This window comes from Saimiri boliviensis, chromosome 11 (assembly GCF_048565385.1).
Source record: "Saimiri boliviensis isolate mSaiBol1 chromosome 11, mSaiBol1.pri, whole genome shotgun sequence".
NCBI lineage: Eukaryota > Metazoa > Chordata > Mammalia > Primates > Cebidae > Saimiri > Saimiri boliviensis.
Genome location: NC_133459.1, coordinates 48261211 through 48276218, shown reverse-complemented (window position 1 = coordinate 48276218; position 15008 = coordinate 48261211). Strand labels below are relative to the sequence as shown.

The 15008-nt window shown below is 34.8% G+C and overlaps 1 protein-coding gene across 5 annotated transcripts in view; it reads left to right on the top strand.

Moving 5' to 3' along the window:
* Positions 1-15008, top strand: part of LOC101050152 (AGBL carboxypeptidase 4) — a 1418805-nt gene that overhangs the window by 135024 nt on the left and 1268773 nt on the right. For 4 of the 5 annotated variants that reach the window (XM_010349316.3, XM_074380788.1, XM_074380787.1 and 1 more), the window contains one exon: positions 2623-2745. The exons of the other annotated variant lie outside the window; for it this stretch is intronic. In XM_010349316.3, coding sequence (XP_010347618.2) covers positions 2623-2745 — 123 coding nt within the window. The remainder of the gene's footprint in view (positions 1-2622; positions 2746-15008) is intronic. 5 annotated transcript variants of the gene reach the window in all.

The following is a 15008-nucleotide window of genomic DNA, read 5'->3' as shown; positions in this document are numbered from 1 at the left end:
TTTTGGTTTGCACAGTTTATGTATTTCAAAGAAAAATAATGTGTTTTTGTCTTAGTTCAAGTTCATTTGTATGTGATTTATCTCTTTAAGTACAACGTATCTAATTTTTAATAATATATTTATTATACTAGTTGCTCTTTGGATTTATAGCTCAATCTCTTTCATTAATTTTGGAAAATTATCAGGCATTATATCTTCAGATATCTTTCTGCTCCATTCTTCCTCTTATCTGCTTGGGAATCCCAATTATATATATATTATATATATATAATCCCAATTATATATATATTATATATATATAATCCCAATTATATATATTATATATATATAATCCCAATTATATATATTATATACATATCCCAATTATATATATTATATATTATATATAATATATATAATCAGGAATCCCAATTATATATATATATTATATATACATATATATAATATTATATATTATATAATACATATCATATAATATATATTATATATTATATATTTTACATAATATATATATTATATATATATTATATATATATATATATTATATATATATAAAATCCCAATTATATATATATTGGGATTCCCAAGCAGATAAGAGTAAGAATGGAGCAGAACGATATATTAGATTGGTTGATATTGTTCCACAGCTCTGCTATTTTTTTCTCTTTTACCTTTCCTATTTCCCTTTGCATTTATGTTTAGATTATTTTTGTTGATATAAAATTTACTGATTTAGTTTTCAGCTGTGCCAAGTGTACTGACAGATTCATTAAAGGCATTCTTCATTTCAATTACTGTGATTTTGGTTTTTTCATTTCATTTTCTATTATTATTGTGGTTTCTATCTTACTGATGAAATTTCCCATTTCTTCATGAATTTTGTTCTCATAATCCAGTACAGCCCTTAACATATTAAGCTTTTTTTAAAATTCAGTGTGATAATTTTAGTATCTGGTCATTTCTGTGTCTGGTCCTGTGTATCATTTTATCCCTAGACAGTAGGTTGTTTTTCCTGGATGTTTTGGATATGTCTCACAAATTTTTATTGAATACCGGAACAGTAGAGAATACTATTGTTTTATTGTATTTCTAGTACTTACAAATATTAATTGTCACTGTAAATGGATATATCCTTTTCCAGCTTATTTGGGTGGGGGTTTATGTCAATGTAGTTTGGTGTTCAGATGTGTCTGAATTTCTTTGTTGCTATGATTATCTTCAGTTTGCCACTAGCTTCAAATTATTCTAGTGTTATTTAAGTTTTGAGGGAAGGGGCTGGATGGGGTAATAGAGTATTCAAGATGATCATATCAACAGTGAAACTCAAACATAGTTTATCTGCAGACTAGATTGACACAAGGCCCTATACAAATGACCTAGAAAGAAGTATATCCATTTGTAGTGACAAATAATATTTATAATATCCTCTAGGAATGTTTCCCACTCCTTCAGGTTTAGAGGATTTTTCTTTTATTGTTTGTCTTCCTTTCACTTGTACACTCAGGGGATAAGTTTGTTATTTCTCCCCTAGTCATGTGAAGCCATTTTTCCCATAAGGGACTTCATGCCTTTCCTCTTACAGAAGGCTCTCTCCTTCTCTAGGTCTGTACTACAAAGAAAAACATTTTCTGGTCTACCTACCTGCCTGTAATCTTCCTTCTGAACATCTGGTAGAGACATGTACAGCAGAGTCTTCAAATGGATTTGAATTCCCTGTGTATCTATGACTGAGTAGTTCTATACTCTCATATTTCCTTATTTGACATTTAATAATTTTATAAAATAAACTTAGCTTTTTTACTCATTTGTGTGGGACCCAGCATTACTTCTTCTTGTGCTTTGCCATGGAGGAGTCAGTGCTTGCTTCCCATACTCTGTTTGGTGGGGTTTGACTTTCCTTTGATACTGGATTATTTAGCTGCTCTTCAAACTTAGTTCTCTGATAGTTTTGGGAAAGTTTTTTACTTCATTGAGAAATTTGCTCTTGCTAGGGTAGAAGGGATGTTCTTTCCATTTCTCTACATCTTAGGTGAGAGTGAAACTTCAAAAACATTTTAAAATTAAAGTTTCTGGTAGGAAGTAGAACTTGTAGGCTAAATCAGTATTTCTTAAATTGTTTCTGGTGGAGCATCTGAAAGTCATAATGGTACTTATAGAACTTTTACTTTATTCAAATTTAAACAATTGAATATATGTTTATGCCAAATTATGTAAATTATTTATATATTAAATGGTCGATGCAATTTAATAAATATATCTTGTATTTTGATAATGATAGTAGATATTTTTATAGTTTATATATAATTCTAGAAACACAACTTTGAAATATGATTTTACTGTTCACATGGTCTGGATAAGAGGAACTGAAGTGTAAAGATATTAGGTTGATTGCTTTGGGGGCATAGGGAATTGCATGTATTTGCGTTGAAATTTGAGCCTATATCATTTTGTTTCAAAATGTAGCCTCTTTTCACTGTACCACCATGTGGTGTTAACTTCTTTTTGCTTGGGTTAACACTCAGTGACTAGGGAAGGGGTAATTAATGGTAAAAATCTGACTGGACTTCTATTGCTGAATATGCTTCGACTTTTATTTAACATGAGCCAATTTTTAAAAAATAGGTAATGATATGGGAAATGATGATGCCATCGGAGGGAATGTGAGCAAATATATAGTGCTTCCACCTGGATACTGTGGACAGCCCAAGAAAGGACATCTTATCTTTGATGCTTGCTTTGAAAGTGGTAAGTGTATTAAAGGCTTTTCCTTTTAAGTTTGTTTGGTAAGTTATTTTTTTTTTTCCGAATTGAATTTTTTGTGACCATTCAGTATGATTCAACTCATTTAGTATTTTAGAATAATGGAACAAGTTTTATGTGAAAAATTTTTGAAGGCATTAATGGGAATATTAAATTTTTATTGTTATAAATGATTAAAAATATAATTGATGATAATAGTAACAAATGCTTATAATAGTACCTTATATTTTATAAACTACTTTCCAAGATATTAGTTTTTTAAATAAATTCCTCATGTTTGACTATTATCATTATGATTTATTGAATAATATCTATCTAGTTGTTTATGACATGCTTACAGTAGAACTTAATTTTGGGGGGAGAGGAGGCTTCCCTATAAAACAAACAATTAGCTAATATATTTACCCTCTTTGAATACAAACTAAGGAACAGAGGTAAAATGGCCTAATAATTGGCAAATGCTATAGGTATTCTGATAGTGGAGATCAGGATCAGGATTTGATTGTTTGTTCTCACCCAGCAGGGGCTAGATCTTGTTTAGCTCTTGAGGTTCTGAGCCTCATACTCTAATTGGCACATAGTAGAGACTCAGAATAGATTGAAAATATTAGTGAGAAAGTTAAATATTTCATAAATTATTAATTTTCATTGGTTCTGAATAATGTACATGTATCTGTGTGTTTATGTGTGGCTGAAGGGACATATCAATGTCAGTTATATAAAAGTTGTTTCTGAACCTTAAAAACATTGTTTATACCAAACAATTGAAAATTTATTATGCAGGTGTTGCTCTTTCATTATGTCACATTGTATAGATTTGATGGGGTTGATATAACAAAGTACTACAAAGTGGGTTTATCAACAGATATTTATTGTTTCTTACTTTCACGGTACTCAGTTTGTCACAAAGTACCACAAACTGAGTGGATTAAAAAACAGAAATGTATTGTCTCACAGTCCTAGAGATTAGAAGTCTGAGGTCAAGATATTAGCAGGACCAGTTCCCAATATGAATTAGGAAGAAGAATCTTTCATGTTTCTCCCCTAGCTTCTGACAGGTTGTTAGCAATCTTTGGTGTTTTTTGGTTTACAGAAGCATCACCCTAATTTCTACCTTCATCTGTACATGTTGTTTTCCCTGTATGTCTGTGTCCAAATTTCCACTTTTTACAAAAATGTCAGTCACATTGGATTAGGACGTACTTTAATGACCTCATTTTAACTTGATTACCTCTGTAAAGGTCCTAGGACTTCAGCATAGAAATTTTGAGAGGACATGTTTCAGCCCATAACACAATATTGTAGTGTTGTACTTCCAACTAGACCTGAAGACTGTCCACATAATTAAAAACAATTGCTTCTTATTTTCTACAGATCTTGTACTAGTGCCTTGTCTTGTATGTACTTGCTGCCTACAAAATATCTTTGATTCTCTTGTATGTTAGTCAAAGGTATAAGGGCCCTTTACAATAATTACAACTCTATGAGAATAAAGATTACCCTCATTTGAAAGATTGTGTCTTGATTTACATAAGCCTGAAATAATTCAGATTCCTTTCCCAGAACATCTTTTCTTTAATCCCACTACAATCTTTTCGCATCCCTTACAAAAAGACTCAGTTAAAGGAAGTTGTTCAGTCTTGCCACATAATCATCAAATAAATAATCCATATTTTCCCAACAATTTATGAACAATTGGTAATATCAGTTAGATCTATGATAGTAATACATGAGACTTGCAGTAGAGTGGTTAGTGGACAGGCTTTTGTTCAGGCTGCAGTTCAAATCTTGGTTTGAAAAAGGAGCCGGTTTTCTTACATTTTATTAAGGGATGATACCTACTATCCGTCATAATTAATGTGTGTGTGTGTGTGTGTGTGTGTGTGTGTGTGCGTGTGTGTCTTCCTTACCAAAATATGCATAGTAATAATAATAATAAATTAGATAAATGAAGATATCTTTGAAAGGGTATTAGTTAGGGCAAAGAAGACTCATCAGAGTTTAGAGTGTCAATGACCCTGGGGGGGTCTTCCCACACATCCACATCCTAACTTTCACAATCCCGTGTTTTCCAATCATTGCCCTTATGTTAGCAATATGCACTCTGCCCTGCTGGTGTTTAACTTGCCTTGTAATTTGTCAAGTCACAGGATAAGGTACTACATTTGATATTCAGCAGTTTTAACCCTGGTGCTGCAGAAGGTAAAGGTCTCCTTCAGGGCACACATAGACGTTCCTAGGTTAATTATTTGGTGTTTATACTGGGAATTCGAATCCCTGAACTTATCCTCCCCACTTCTGCCCCCCTTTTTTGTCATATTGTCCGGTAACATTAGGAGGAACCAACCAATGTCATCATATTAAATTTTCAAAAATGTTTGATAATATCATATACAAAGTCACATAGATCCTTGCTTCTTATAAGTGAGTGATTAGGAATATCCAGTGCAGTAATTTTGCATAATCTCTATAAACACTTCATGCCATGGACTTCTGCTATTGGATATAACATCATTAGCACCTTAAATTTTTTATTTGAAGAAATCTAAGGGGTATAAATCCAATTTTGATACATGGATATGTTGTGTGATGATAAAGTTTGGGCTTTTAGTGTAACCATTACCCAAATAATATATGTTGTACTCAATAAATAATTTCTCATTTCCCATTCCTTGGCCGCCCCCTTCTGAGTCTCCAAGGTCTGTTATTCCATGCTCTATGTGTATACATAATATTTAGCTCTCACTTATAAATGAGAACACGTGTATTGACTTTCTGTTTTTGAGTTGTTTCACTTAAGATAATGGCCAGTTCCATCCATGTTGTTGCAAAATACATGATTAAATTCTTTTTATGGCTGATTACTATTCCATTGTATACCACATGTTCTTTATGCAATCATCCATTGTGGTACATTTAGATTGATTCCACATCTTTGCTATTGTGAATAGTAGTGTAATAAACATCGAAGTGAAGGTAACTTTTTTACATAATTATTTCTTTTTCTTTGAGCAAATACCCAGTAGTGGGATTACTGGATTGAATGGTAGTCCTATTTTTAGTTCTTAGAAAAATTTACATACGGTTTCCCTAGAGGTTGTGCTAATTTACATTCCCACCAACACTTGATAAGCGTTCTCTTATCTCTGCATCCTAAACAACATCTGTTATTATTATTATTTTTAATAATAGCCATTCTGACTGGCATAAGACAATATCTCATTGTAGTTTTAGTTGCATTTCTCTGATGCTTAATGATGTTGAACATTTTAAAATATATTTATTTGCCATTTGTAAAGTTCTCTTTTGAAAAATATTTATTCATGTCCTTTGCTCATTTTTAATAGGGTTATTTATTTTGTTGTGGTTGTTGTTTGAGTTCCTTATAAATTTTGGATATTATTTCCTTGTTCTATGTATAGTTTGAAAATATTTTCTCCCAGTCTGCAGATTGTCTGTTCGTTCTATTATTTCTTTTGCTGTGTGGAAGCTTTTTAGTTAATTAAGTCCCATACATCTATTTTTGTTTTTGTTGCTTAAATTTTTGAGGTCTTAGTCATGAATTATTTGCCTAGATAAATGTCCAAAAAAGGTTTCCATAGTTTTTCCTCTAGTGTTTTTATAGTTTTAGGTCTTACATTTAAGTCTTTAATCCATCTTGAGTTGATTTTTGTGTATGTCAAGGGATAGGAGTCTGGTTTCATTCTTCTGCAGGTGGCAATTCAATATTGCAAGTACCATTTATTGAAAGCAGTGTCGTCTTTCTAGGGCATGTTTAATTGGGTGGATATAGGTGGTTTTATTTCTGGGTTCTCTATTCTTTCATTGATGTTATGTATGTGTCTATTTTAAAACAAGTACCATGCTGTTTTAGCCTTATAGTATGTGTAATTTGATGCCAGATAATTTGATATCTGCAGCTTTGTTCTTTTTGCTTAGAATTGCATTGGCTATTTGGGGTCTTTTAGGTACAATATGAATTTTAGGATTGCTTTCTCTAGCTCTGTGAAAAATAATGTCAGCATTTTGATAGGGATTGCATTGAATCTGTAAGATGCTTTGGGCAGTGTGGTCACTTTAACAGTATTAATTCTTCTGCCCCACTAGTATGGGATGTTGTTTCATGTGTTTATGCAATCTACATTTTTTCATCATTGTTTTGTTGTTTTTCTAGTAGAGATCTTTCACCTCGTTGGTTAAATTATTCCTAAATATTTTATCTTTTTGTAGTTATTGTAAATGGGATTGCCTACTTGATTTGTTTCTCAGTTTGAGCATTATTGGTATATGGAATTACTACTAATATTTAAAAAATATTTTAATTTCAATTTTTGTGGTTACATGATAGGTGTATACATTTATGGAGTATGTGAGATACTTCTCTCCTTCGGGGGTTGTCTCTTCACTTTTGTATTAGTCTGTTTTCACCCTGATGATAAAGACATACCTGAGACTTGGCAATTTACAAAAGAAAGAGTTTTAATAGACTTACTTCCACATTGCTGGGGAAGCCTCATAACCATGGTGGAAGGCAAGGAGGAGCAAATCACATATTACAAGTCATGTCTTGCTATAGGACAATAGGAAAGATTTGCTAAGTGTTCATATAGCAAATATTTTATATTCCAAATTTTTCCTATTGTGAATAGTGCTGCAATAAATGTGGGAGTGCAGATATTACTTTGATATACTGATTTCCTTTCTTTTGGGTATATACCTAGCAGTGAGATATAACCACTGCTAGCTCTATGGTAGCTCTATTTGTAGCTTTTTGAAGAATGTCGAAACTGCTTCCATATTAATGTATTTAATACATTAATACAGTGCTTGTATAAATGTACATTTCCGCCCACAGCATATGCAGGTTCTGTTTTCTCCACACCCTTGCCAGCATTTGTTATTGCTTGCCTTTTGGATGAAAGCCATTTAACTGGGGTGAGATGATATCTCATTGTAGTTTTAATTTTATTTCTCAGATGATGCCATTTGTATGTCTTCTTTTGAGAAATATCTATTCAGATCTTTTGCGCAGTTTTAGTTGATTATTAGCTTTTTAAAAAATTAGGGTTGTTTAAGCTCCTTCTGTTTTTTGGTTCTTACCCTCTTGTCAGATGGATAGTATGCAAATATTTTCTCTCCTTCAGTGGGTTGTCGCTTCACTTTTATATTAGTCTGTTTTCTCCCTGCTGATAAAGACATACCTGAGACTTGACAATTTACAAAAGAAAGAGTTTTCATGGACTTACACTTCCACATGGCTGGAGAAGCTTTACAGCCATGGTGGAAGGCATGGAGGAGCAAGTCACATCTTACATGGATGGCAGCAATCAGGGAAAGAGCTTATGCAGGGAAACTCCCATTTTTAAAACTCAGATCTCATGACACCTATTTACTATCACAAGAACAGCACAGGAATGACCCAACCATGATTCAGTTATCTCCCACTGGGTCCCTCTCACAAAATGTGGGAGGTATGGGAGCTACTAGATGGGATGTGGATGGGAACACAGCCAAACCATATCATTCTACCAAGCCCTTCCCAAATCTCATGTCTCACATTTTAAAACCAATTGTGCCTTCTGAACAGTTTCATCAAAGTCTTAGCTCATTTCAGCATTAACTCAAAAGTCCACAGTCCACAGTCTTATCTGAGACAAGGCAAGTCCCTTCTGCCTATAAGACTGTAAAATCAAAAGCAAGTTATTTACTTTCTAGATACAATGGTGGTACAGGCATTGGGTAAATACAGCTATTCCAAATGGGAGAAATTGGCCAAAACAAAGGGACCACAGGAAAGTAAGTCCCAAATCCAGCATTGCAGTCAAATCCTGAAGCTCCAAAATGATCTCCTTAGACTCCATGTATCACATCCAGGTCACACTGATGCAAGAGGTGGGCTCCCACAGCCTTGGGCAGCTCTGTCTCTCTGTCTTTGCATGATACAGCCCCCTTCCTGGCTGCTTTCATGGGTTGGCATTGAGTGCAGCTGGCTTTCACAGGTGCATAGTGCAAGCTGTCTGTGCATCTACCATTCTGGGATCTAGAGGACGGGGGCCCTCTTCTCATACATCCACTAGGTGATGCTCCAGTAGAGACTCTGCCTATGGGCTTCAACTTCACATTTCCCTTCTGCACTGCCCTAACAGAGGTCCTCCATGAGTGCTGCACCCCTGCAGCAAACTTGTCTCGGCATCCAGGAGTTTCCATACATCCTCTGAAATCTAGGTGGAGGTTCCTAAACCTCAGTGTTTGACTTCTGTGCACCCAGAGGCTCAACATCACATGGAAGCTGCCAGGGCTTGGGACTTCCACCCTCTGAAGCAACAGCCTGAGCTGTATCTTGGCCCCTTTTAGTCATGGCTGGAGTGGTTGGGATGCAGGGCATCAAGTCCCTAGACTGCACACAGCAGAAGGACCCTGGGCCCAGCCAATGAATCCATTTTTTTCTTCCTGATCCTCCAGTCTTGTGATGGGAGGGGCTGCCACAAAGGTCTCTGACATGCCCTGGAGACGTTTTTTCTATTGTCTTGGGGATTAACATTCAGCTTCTCGTTACTTATGTAAATTTCTGCAGGTGGCTTGAATTTCTCCTCTGAAAATGGAATTTTTAAAAAAATTGCATTGACTGATTGCAAATTTTCTGAACTTTTACTCTCTGCATCCCTTATAAAACTGAATGCCTTTAACAGCACCCAAGTCACATATAAATGCTGTGCTGCTTTGAAGTTTCTTTTGCCTCTATTTTCTAATCTGTTCCATTGATTTCTTTGTCTTTCTTAGTAACAGTACAATACTGGTTTGGTTACTGTTTGAATGCTTTGCTGCTTAGACATTTATTCTGCTTCTAATTTCAATTCTGTTCCATTGATCTCTTTATGCATTCTAGTACCAGTACCATACTGTTTTGGTTACTGTAGCCTTAGAGTATAGTTTGAAGTTAGATAGTGTGATTTTTCCAGCTTTGTTCTTTTTTCTTGGGATTACTTTGACTATTTGGGCTCTTTTTTGATTCCATATGAATTGTAGGAGTATTGTCTAAAAGTGATGCTGGTAATTTGATTGAAATAACATTGAATTCATAAATTATTTTAACTATGATGGCTATTTTAATAATATTGATTATTCCAATCAATAAGCATAGGATGTCTTTCAATTTATTTGTGTCATCTCTGATTTCTTTTCACAGTGTTTTATAGTTGTCTTAGTTAACCCGTTAGTTAAGCTGTAGTCCTATGTATTTCATTTTTTGCGGCTATTGTATAATCAATGGAATTGTATTCTTGATTTGATTCTCATTCCGGATGCTATTGGTGTATAGAAATGCTACTAATTTTTGTACACTGATCTTGTGAAACCTTGCTAAAATAGTTTGCCAGTATTAGGAGCCTTTTGCTGGAGTCTCTAGGGTTTTCTAAGTATACATTCACATTGTTAGTGACAAAACCTACTTTGCCTTCTTCTCTTCCTGTTTGGATGCCTTTTATTACTTTCTTTTGCCTTATTGCTCTGGCTAGGACTTCTAGTACTATGTCAAACCGGAGTGGTGAGAGTGGAGATCCTTGTCTTGTTTCATTTCTCAAGGTGAATTCTTCCAGCTTTTTTCTGTTCAGCAGGATGTTGGCTATAGGTTTGCTAGAGGTAGCTTTTATTATATTGATGTATGTCCCTTTGATGCCCAGTCTGCCTATTGAAGGTTTTATCATGAAGGGATATTGGATTTTATGGAAAACTTTTTCTGTGTCTATTGAGATGGTCATATGATTTTTGCTTTTAATTCTGTTCATTTGCTAGATCACACTTATTGAGTTAATCCTGGGAATAAAGCCTGCTTGATTGTGGTGAATTAGCTTTTCAATGGGCTGTTGGATTCAGTTTTCTAGTATTTTGTCGAGAATTTTTATGTCTGTGGTGATCAGCGATATTGGCCTGAAGTTTTCTTTCTTTGTCATGTCTGTGCCAGATTTTGGTACTAGGTTGAGAGTGGCTTCATAGGATGAATTAGGGAGGACTCTCTCCTCAGTTTATTCTAGTGAAACAGAATAGTTTCACTAGGATTGATACTAGTTATTATATCTGTAAAATCTATTAATGAAACCAAGAGTTCATTTTTTGAAAGAGTAAACAAGATCGACAGACTGCTAGCTAGACAAAGAAAAAAAGATCCACGTAAGTACAATTCAGAATGACAAATATGACATTATAACTATTTCCACAGAAATACAAAAATCTTCAGAGACTGCTATGAACAACTCTATCTAAAAACCAATTAGAAAGTATAGGATAAATGGTTAAATTCCTGGAATCACGCAATCTTGCAAGATTGAATAAGAAAGAGATTGAAATTCTGTTTAGACCAATATTAAGTTCTAAAACTGAATGATTAAAAAAAAAACTGCAACCAAAAAAATCCCTGGACCAGAAATATTTATAGCCAAATTCTACCAAATTTACATATGTCCACACTCGTAATGTGCTTTTTGATTTCCTGTCTATAATCTTACCCTTTATCACAGGTCTGTCCTATGGATCAGATTTATATATATTCCTTCCTTGTTTTTCTTTTTAAAATATTTTATTGTGTTTTAGGTTTTGGGGTACATTTGAAGACTATGCAGGATTGTTGCCTAGGTACATACTGGCAATGTGGTTGGCTGCCTCCCTCCCAATCATCTGCATCTGGCATTTCTCTTCATGTTATCCCTCCCCAACTCCCCAGCCTCCCATCCCCTCCCCAGTTCCCCACCCCATAGACCTCAATGTGTGATGCTCCCCTCCCTGTGTCCGTGTGTTCTCATTGTTCAACACCCACCTATGAGTGACAATATGCAGTGTTTGATTTTCTGTTCTTGTGTCAGTTTGCTGAGAATGATGGTTTCCAGGTTCATCCATGTCCCTACAAAAGATATGAACTCATCATTTTTTATGGCTGCATAGTATTCTGTGGTGTATATGTGCCACATTTTCCCTGTCTAGTCTATTATTGATGGGCATTTGGGTTGGTTCCAAGTCTTTTCTGTTATAAACAGTGCTGCAGTGAACATTTGTGTGCATATGTCCTTATAATAGAACAATTTATAATCCTTGGGATATATACCCAGTAACAGGATTGCTGAGTTAAATGGAATTTCTATTTCTAGGTCCTTGAGGAATCACCACAGTCTTCCACAATGGTTGAACTAATGTACACTCCCACCAACAGTGTAAAAGTGTTCCTATTTCTCCACATCCTCTCCAGCATCTGTTGTCTCCAGGTTTTTTAATGATCACCATTTTAACTGGCGTGAGATGGTATCTCAATGCAGTTTTGATTTTCATTTCTCTAATGACCAGTGATGATGAGCATTTTTTAATGTTTTTTTGGCCTCATATGTGTCTTCTTTTATAAAGCGTCTGTTTGTATCCTTTGCCCACTTTTGAATGGGCTTGTTTGTTTCTTTATTGTAAATCTATTTTAGTTTTTTGTAGATTCTGGATATCAGCCCTTTGTCAGATGGGTAGATTGCAAAAAATTCTTCACATTCTATTGATTGATGATTCCCTCTAATGATTGATTCTTCTGCTGTGCAGAAGCTCCAGAGTTTAATTAGGTCTCATTTGTCTATTTTGGCTTTTGATACCAATGCTTTTGGATTTTAGTCATGAAGTCCTTGCCTATGCTTATGTCCTGAATGATTTTGCTTAGATTTTCTTCTAGAGTTTTTGTGGTGTTAGGTCTTATGTTTACGTCTTTAATCCATTTGGCATTAATTTTAGTGTAAGGTGTCAGGAAAAATTCCAGTTTCTGCTTTCTGCACATGGCTAGCCAGTTTTCCCAACACCATTTATTAAACAGGGATTCCTTTCCCCATTGCTTGTTTTTGTGAGGTTTGTCAAAGAACAGATGATTGTAGATGTATAGCATTACCGCCAAGGCCTCTGTTCTGTTCCATTGATCTATATCTCTGTTTTGGTACAGTACCATGCTGTTTTGATTACTGTAGCCTTGTAGTATAGTTTTAAGTCAGGTAGCATGATGCCTCCAGCTTTGTTCTTTTTGCTTAGAATTGACTTGGGTATGCAGGCTCTCTTCGTTTCATATGAATTTCAGGGTGTATTTTTCCAGTTATGTGAAGAAGGTCTTTGGTAGCTTGATGGGGATAGCGTTGAATCTATAAATTAATTTGGGTAGTATGGCCATTTTCATGATATTAATTCTTCCTAACCATGAGCATGGAATGTTTCTCCATCTGTTTGTGTCCTGTCTTATTTCGTTGAGCAGTGGTTTGTAGTTCTCCTTTATGAGGCCCTTTACATTTTTTGTTAGTTTTATTCCTAGGTATTTTATTCTCTTTGTAGCAATTGTGAATGGCAGTTTGTTCTTGATTTGAGTCTTTTGAAATCAGTTATTGGTGTATAGGAATGCTTGTGATTTTTACAAACTGATTTTATGTCCTGAGACTTTGCTGAAGTTGCTTATCAGTTTCAGGAGATTTTGGGCTGAGACAATGGGGTCTTCTAAATATACAATCATGTCGTCTGCAAATAGAGACAATTTCACTTCCTCCTTTCCTAACTGAATACCCTTTATTTTTTTTTTTTCTTGCCTGATTGCTCTGGCCAGAACTTCCAATGGTATATTGATTAGGAGTGGTGAGAGAGGGCTTCCTTGTCTAGTGCAGATTTCAAAGGGAATGCTTCCAGTTTTCGCCCATTCAGTATGATATTGGCTGTGGGTTTGTCATAAATAGGTTTTATAAGTTTGAGATACATTCCATTGATACCTAGTTTATTGAGAGTTTTAACATAAAGCACTGTTGAATTTTGTTGAAGGCCTTCTCTGCATCTATTGAGATAATAATCTTGTGGTTTTTGTCTTTGGTTCTGTTTATGTGGTGAATTGCATTTACAGACTTGCATATGTTGAACCGGTCTTACATCCCCAGGATGAAGCCTACTTGATCATGTTGGATAAACTTTTTGATGTGCTGTTGCAATCGGTTTGCTGGTATTTTATTGAAGATTTTTGCATCTATGTTCATCATGGTTATTGGCCGGAAGTGTTCTTTTCTTGTTGAGTCTCTGGCAGGTTTTGGTATCAGGATGATATTGTTCTCATAAAATGATTTTGGGAGGATTCTCTCTTTATGGATTGTTTGGAATAATTTCAGAAGGAGTAGTACTGGCTTCTCTTTGTATGTCTTGGAGAATTCAGCTGTGAACCCATCTGAACCTGGGATTTTTTTGTTGTTGTTGTTAAGCTATTAATTGCTGCCTCAACTTCAGCCCTTGTTATTGATCTATTCAGGGTTTCGACTTTGTTTAGGCTTGGGAGTGTCCGGTAATATATGCTTTATCGTTTTTTATTGCATCTATTTGATTATTCTCTCTTTTCTTTTTTATTAATCTGGTTACTGGTCTGTCTATTTTGTTGATCTTTACATAAAATCAGCTCCTGCATTTATTGATTTTTTTGAAGTTTTTTTTTTTGTGTCTCTGTCTCCTTCATTTCTGCTGTGATCTTAGTTATTTCTTGTCTTCTGCTAGCTTTTGAGTTTTTTTGATCTTGCTCCTCTATGTGTTTCAATTTTGATGATAGAGTTTTGATTTTAGATCTTTCCTTGCTTCTCATGTGGTGATTTATTGCTGTAAATTTTTCTCTAGACACTGCTTATGTGTGTCCCACAGATTCTGGTACATTGTATCTTCATTCTTGTTGGTTTTACAGAACATCTTTATTCCTGCCTTCATTTCATTGTTTATCCAGTTTACATTTAAGAGCCAGTTGTTCAGTTTCCACGAAGTTGTGTGGTGCTTAGTTAGTTTCTGAATTCTGAGTTCTAAGTTGATTGCACTGTGGTGTAACAGACTGTTTGTTATGATTTCTGTTCTTTTGCATTTGCTGAGGAGTGATTTACTTCCAATTACGTGGTCAATTTTAGAGTAGTTGTGGTGAGGAGTGAGAAGAATGTATATTCTGTGGATTTGGGACAGAAAGTTCTTTAAATGTCTATTAGGTTTGCTTGGTCCAGGTCTGAGTTCAAGTCCTGGATATCCTTGTGAATTTTCTGTCTTGTTGATCTGTCTAATATTGACAATGAAGTGTTAAAGTCTCCCAGTATTATTATGTGGGAGTCTACATCTCTTTGTAAGTCATTAAGTACTTGCTTTAGGTATCTGGTTACTCCTCTATTGGGTGCGTATATATTTAGGATCATTAGCTATTCTTGTTGTGTTGATCCTTTTACCATTATGGAATGACCTTTTTTGTG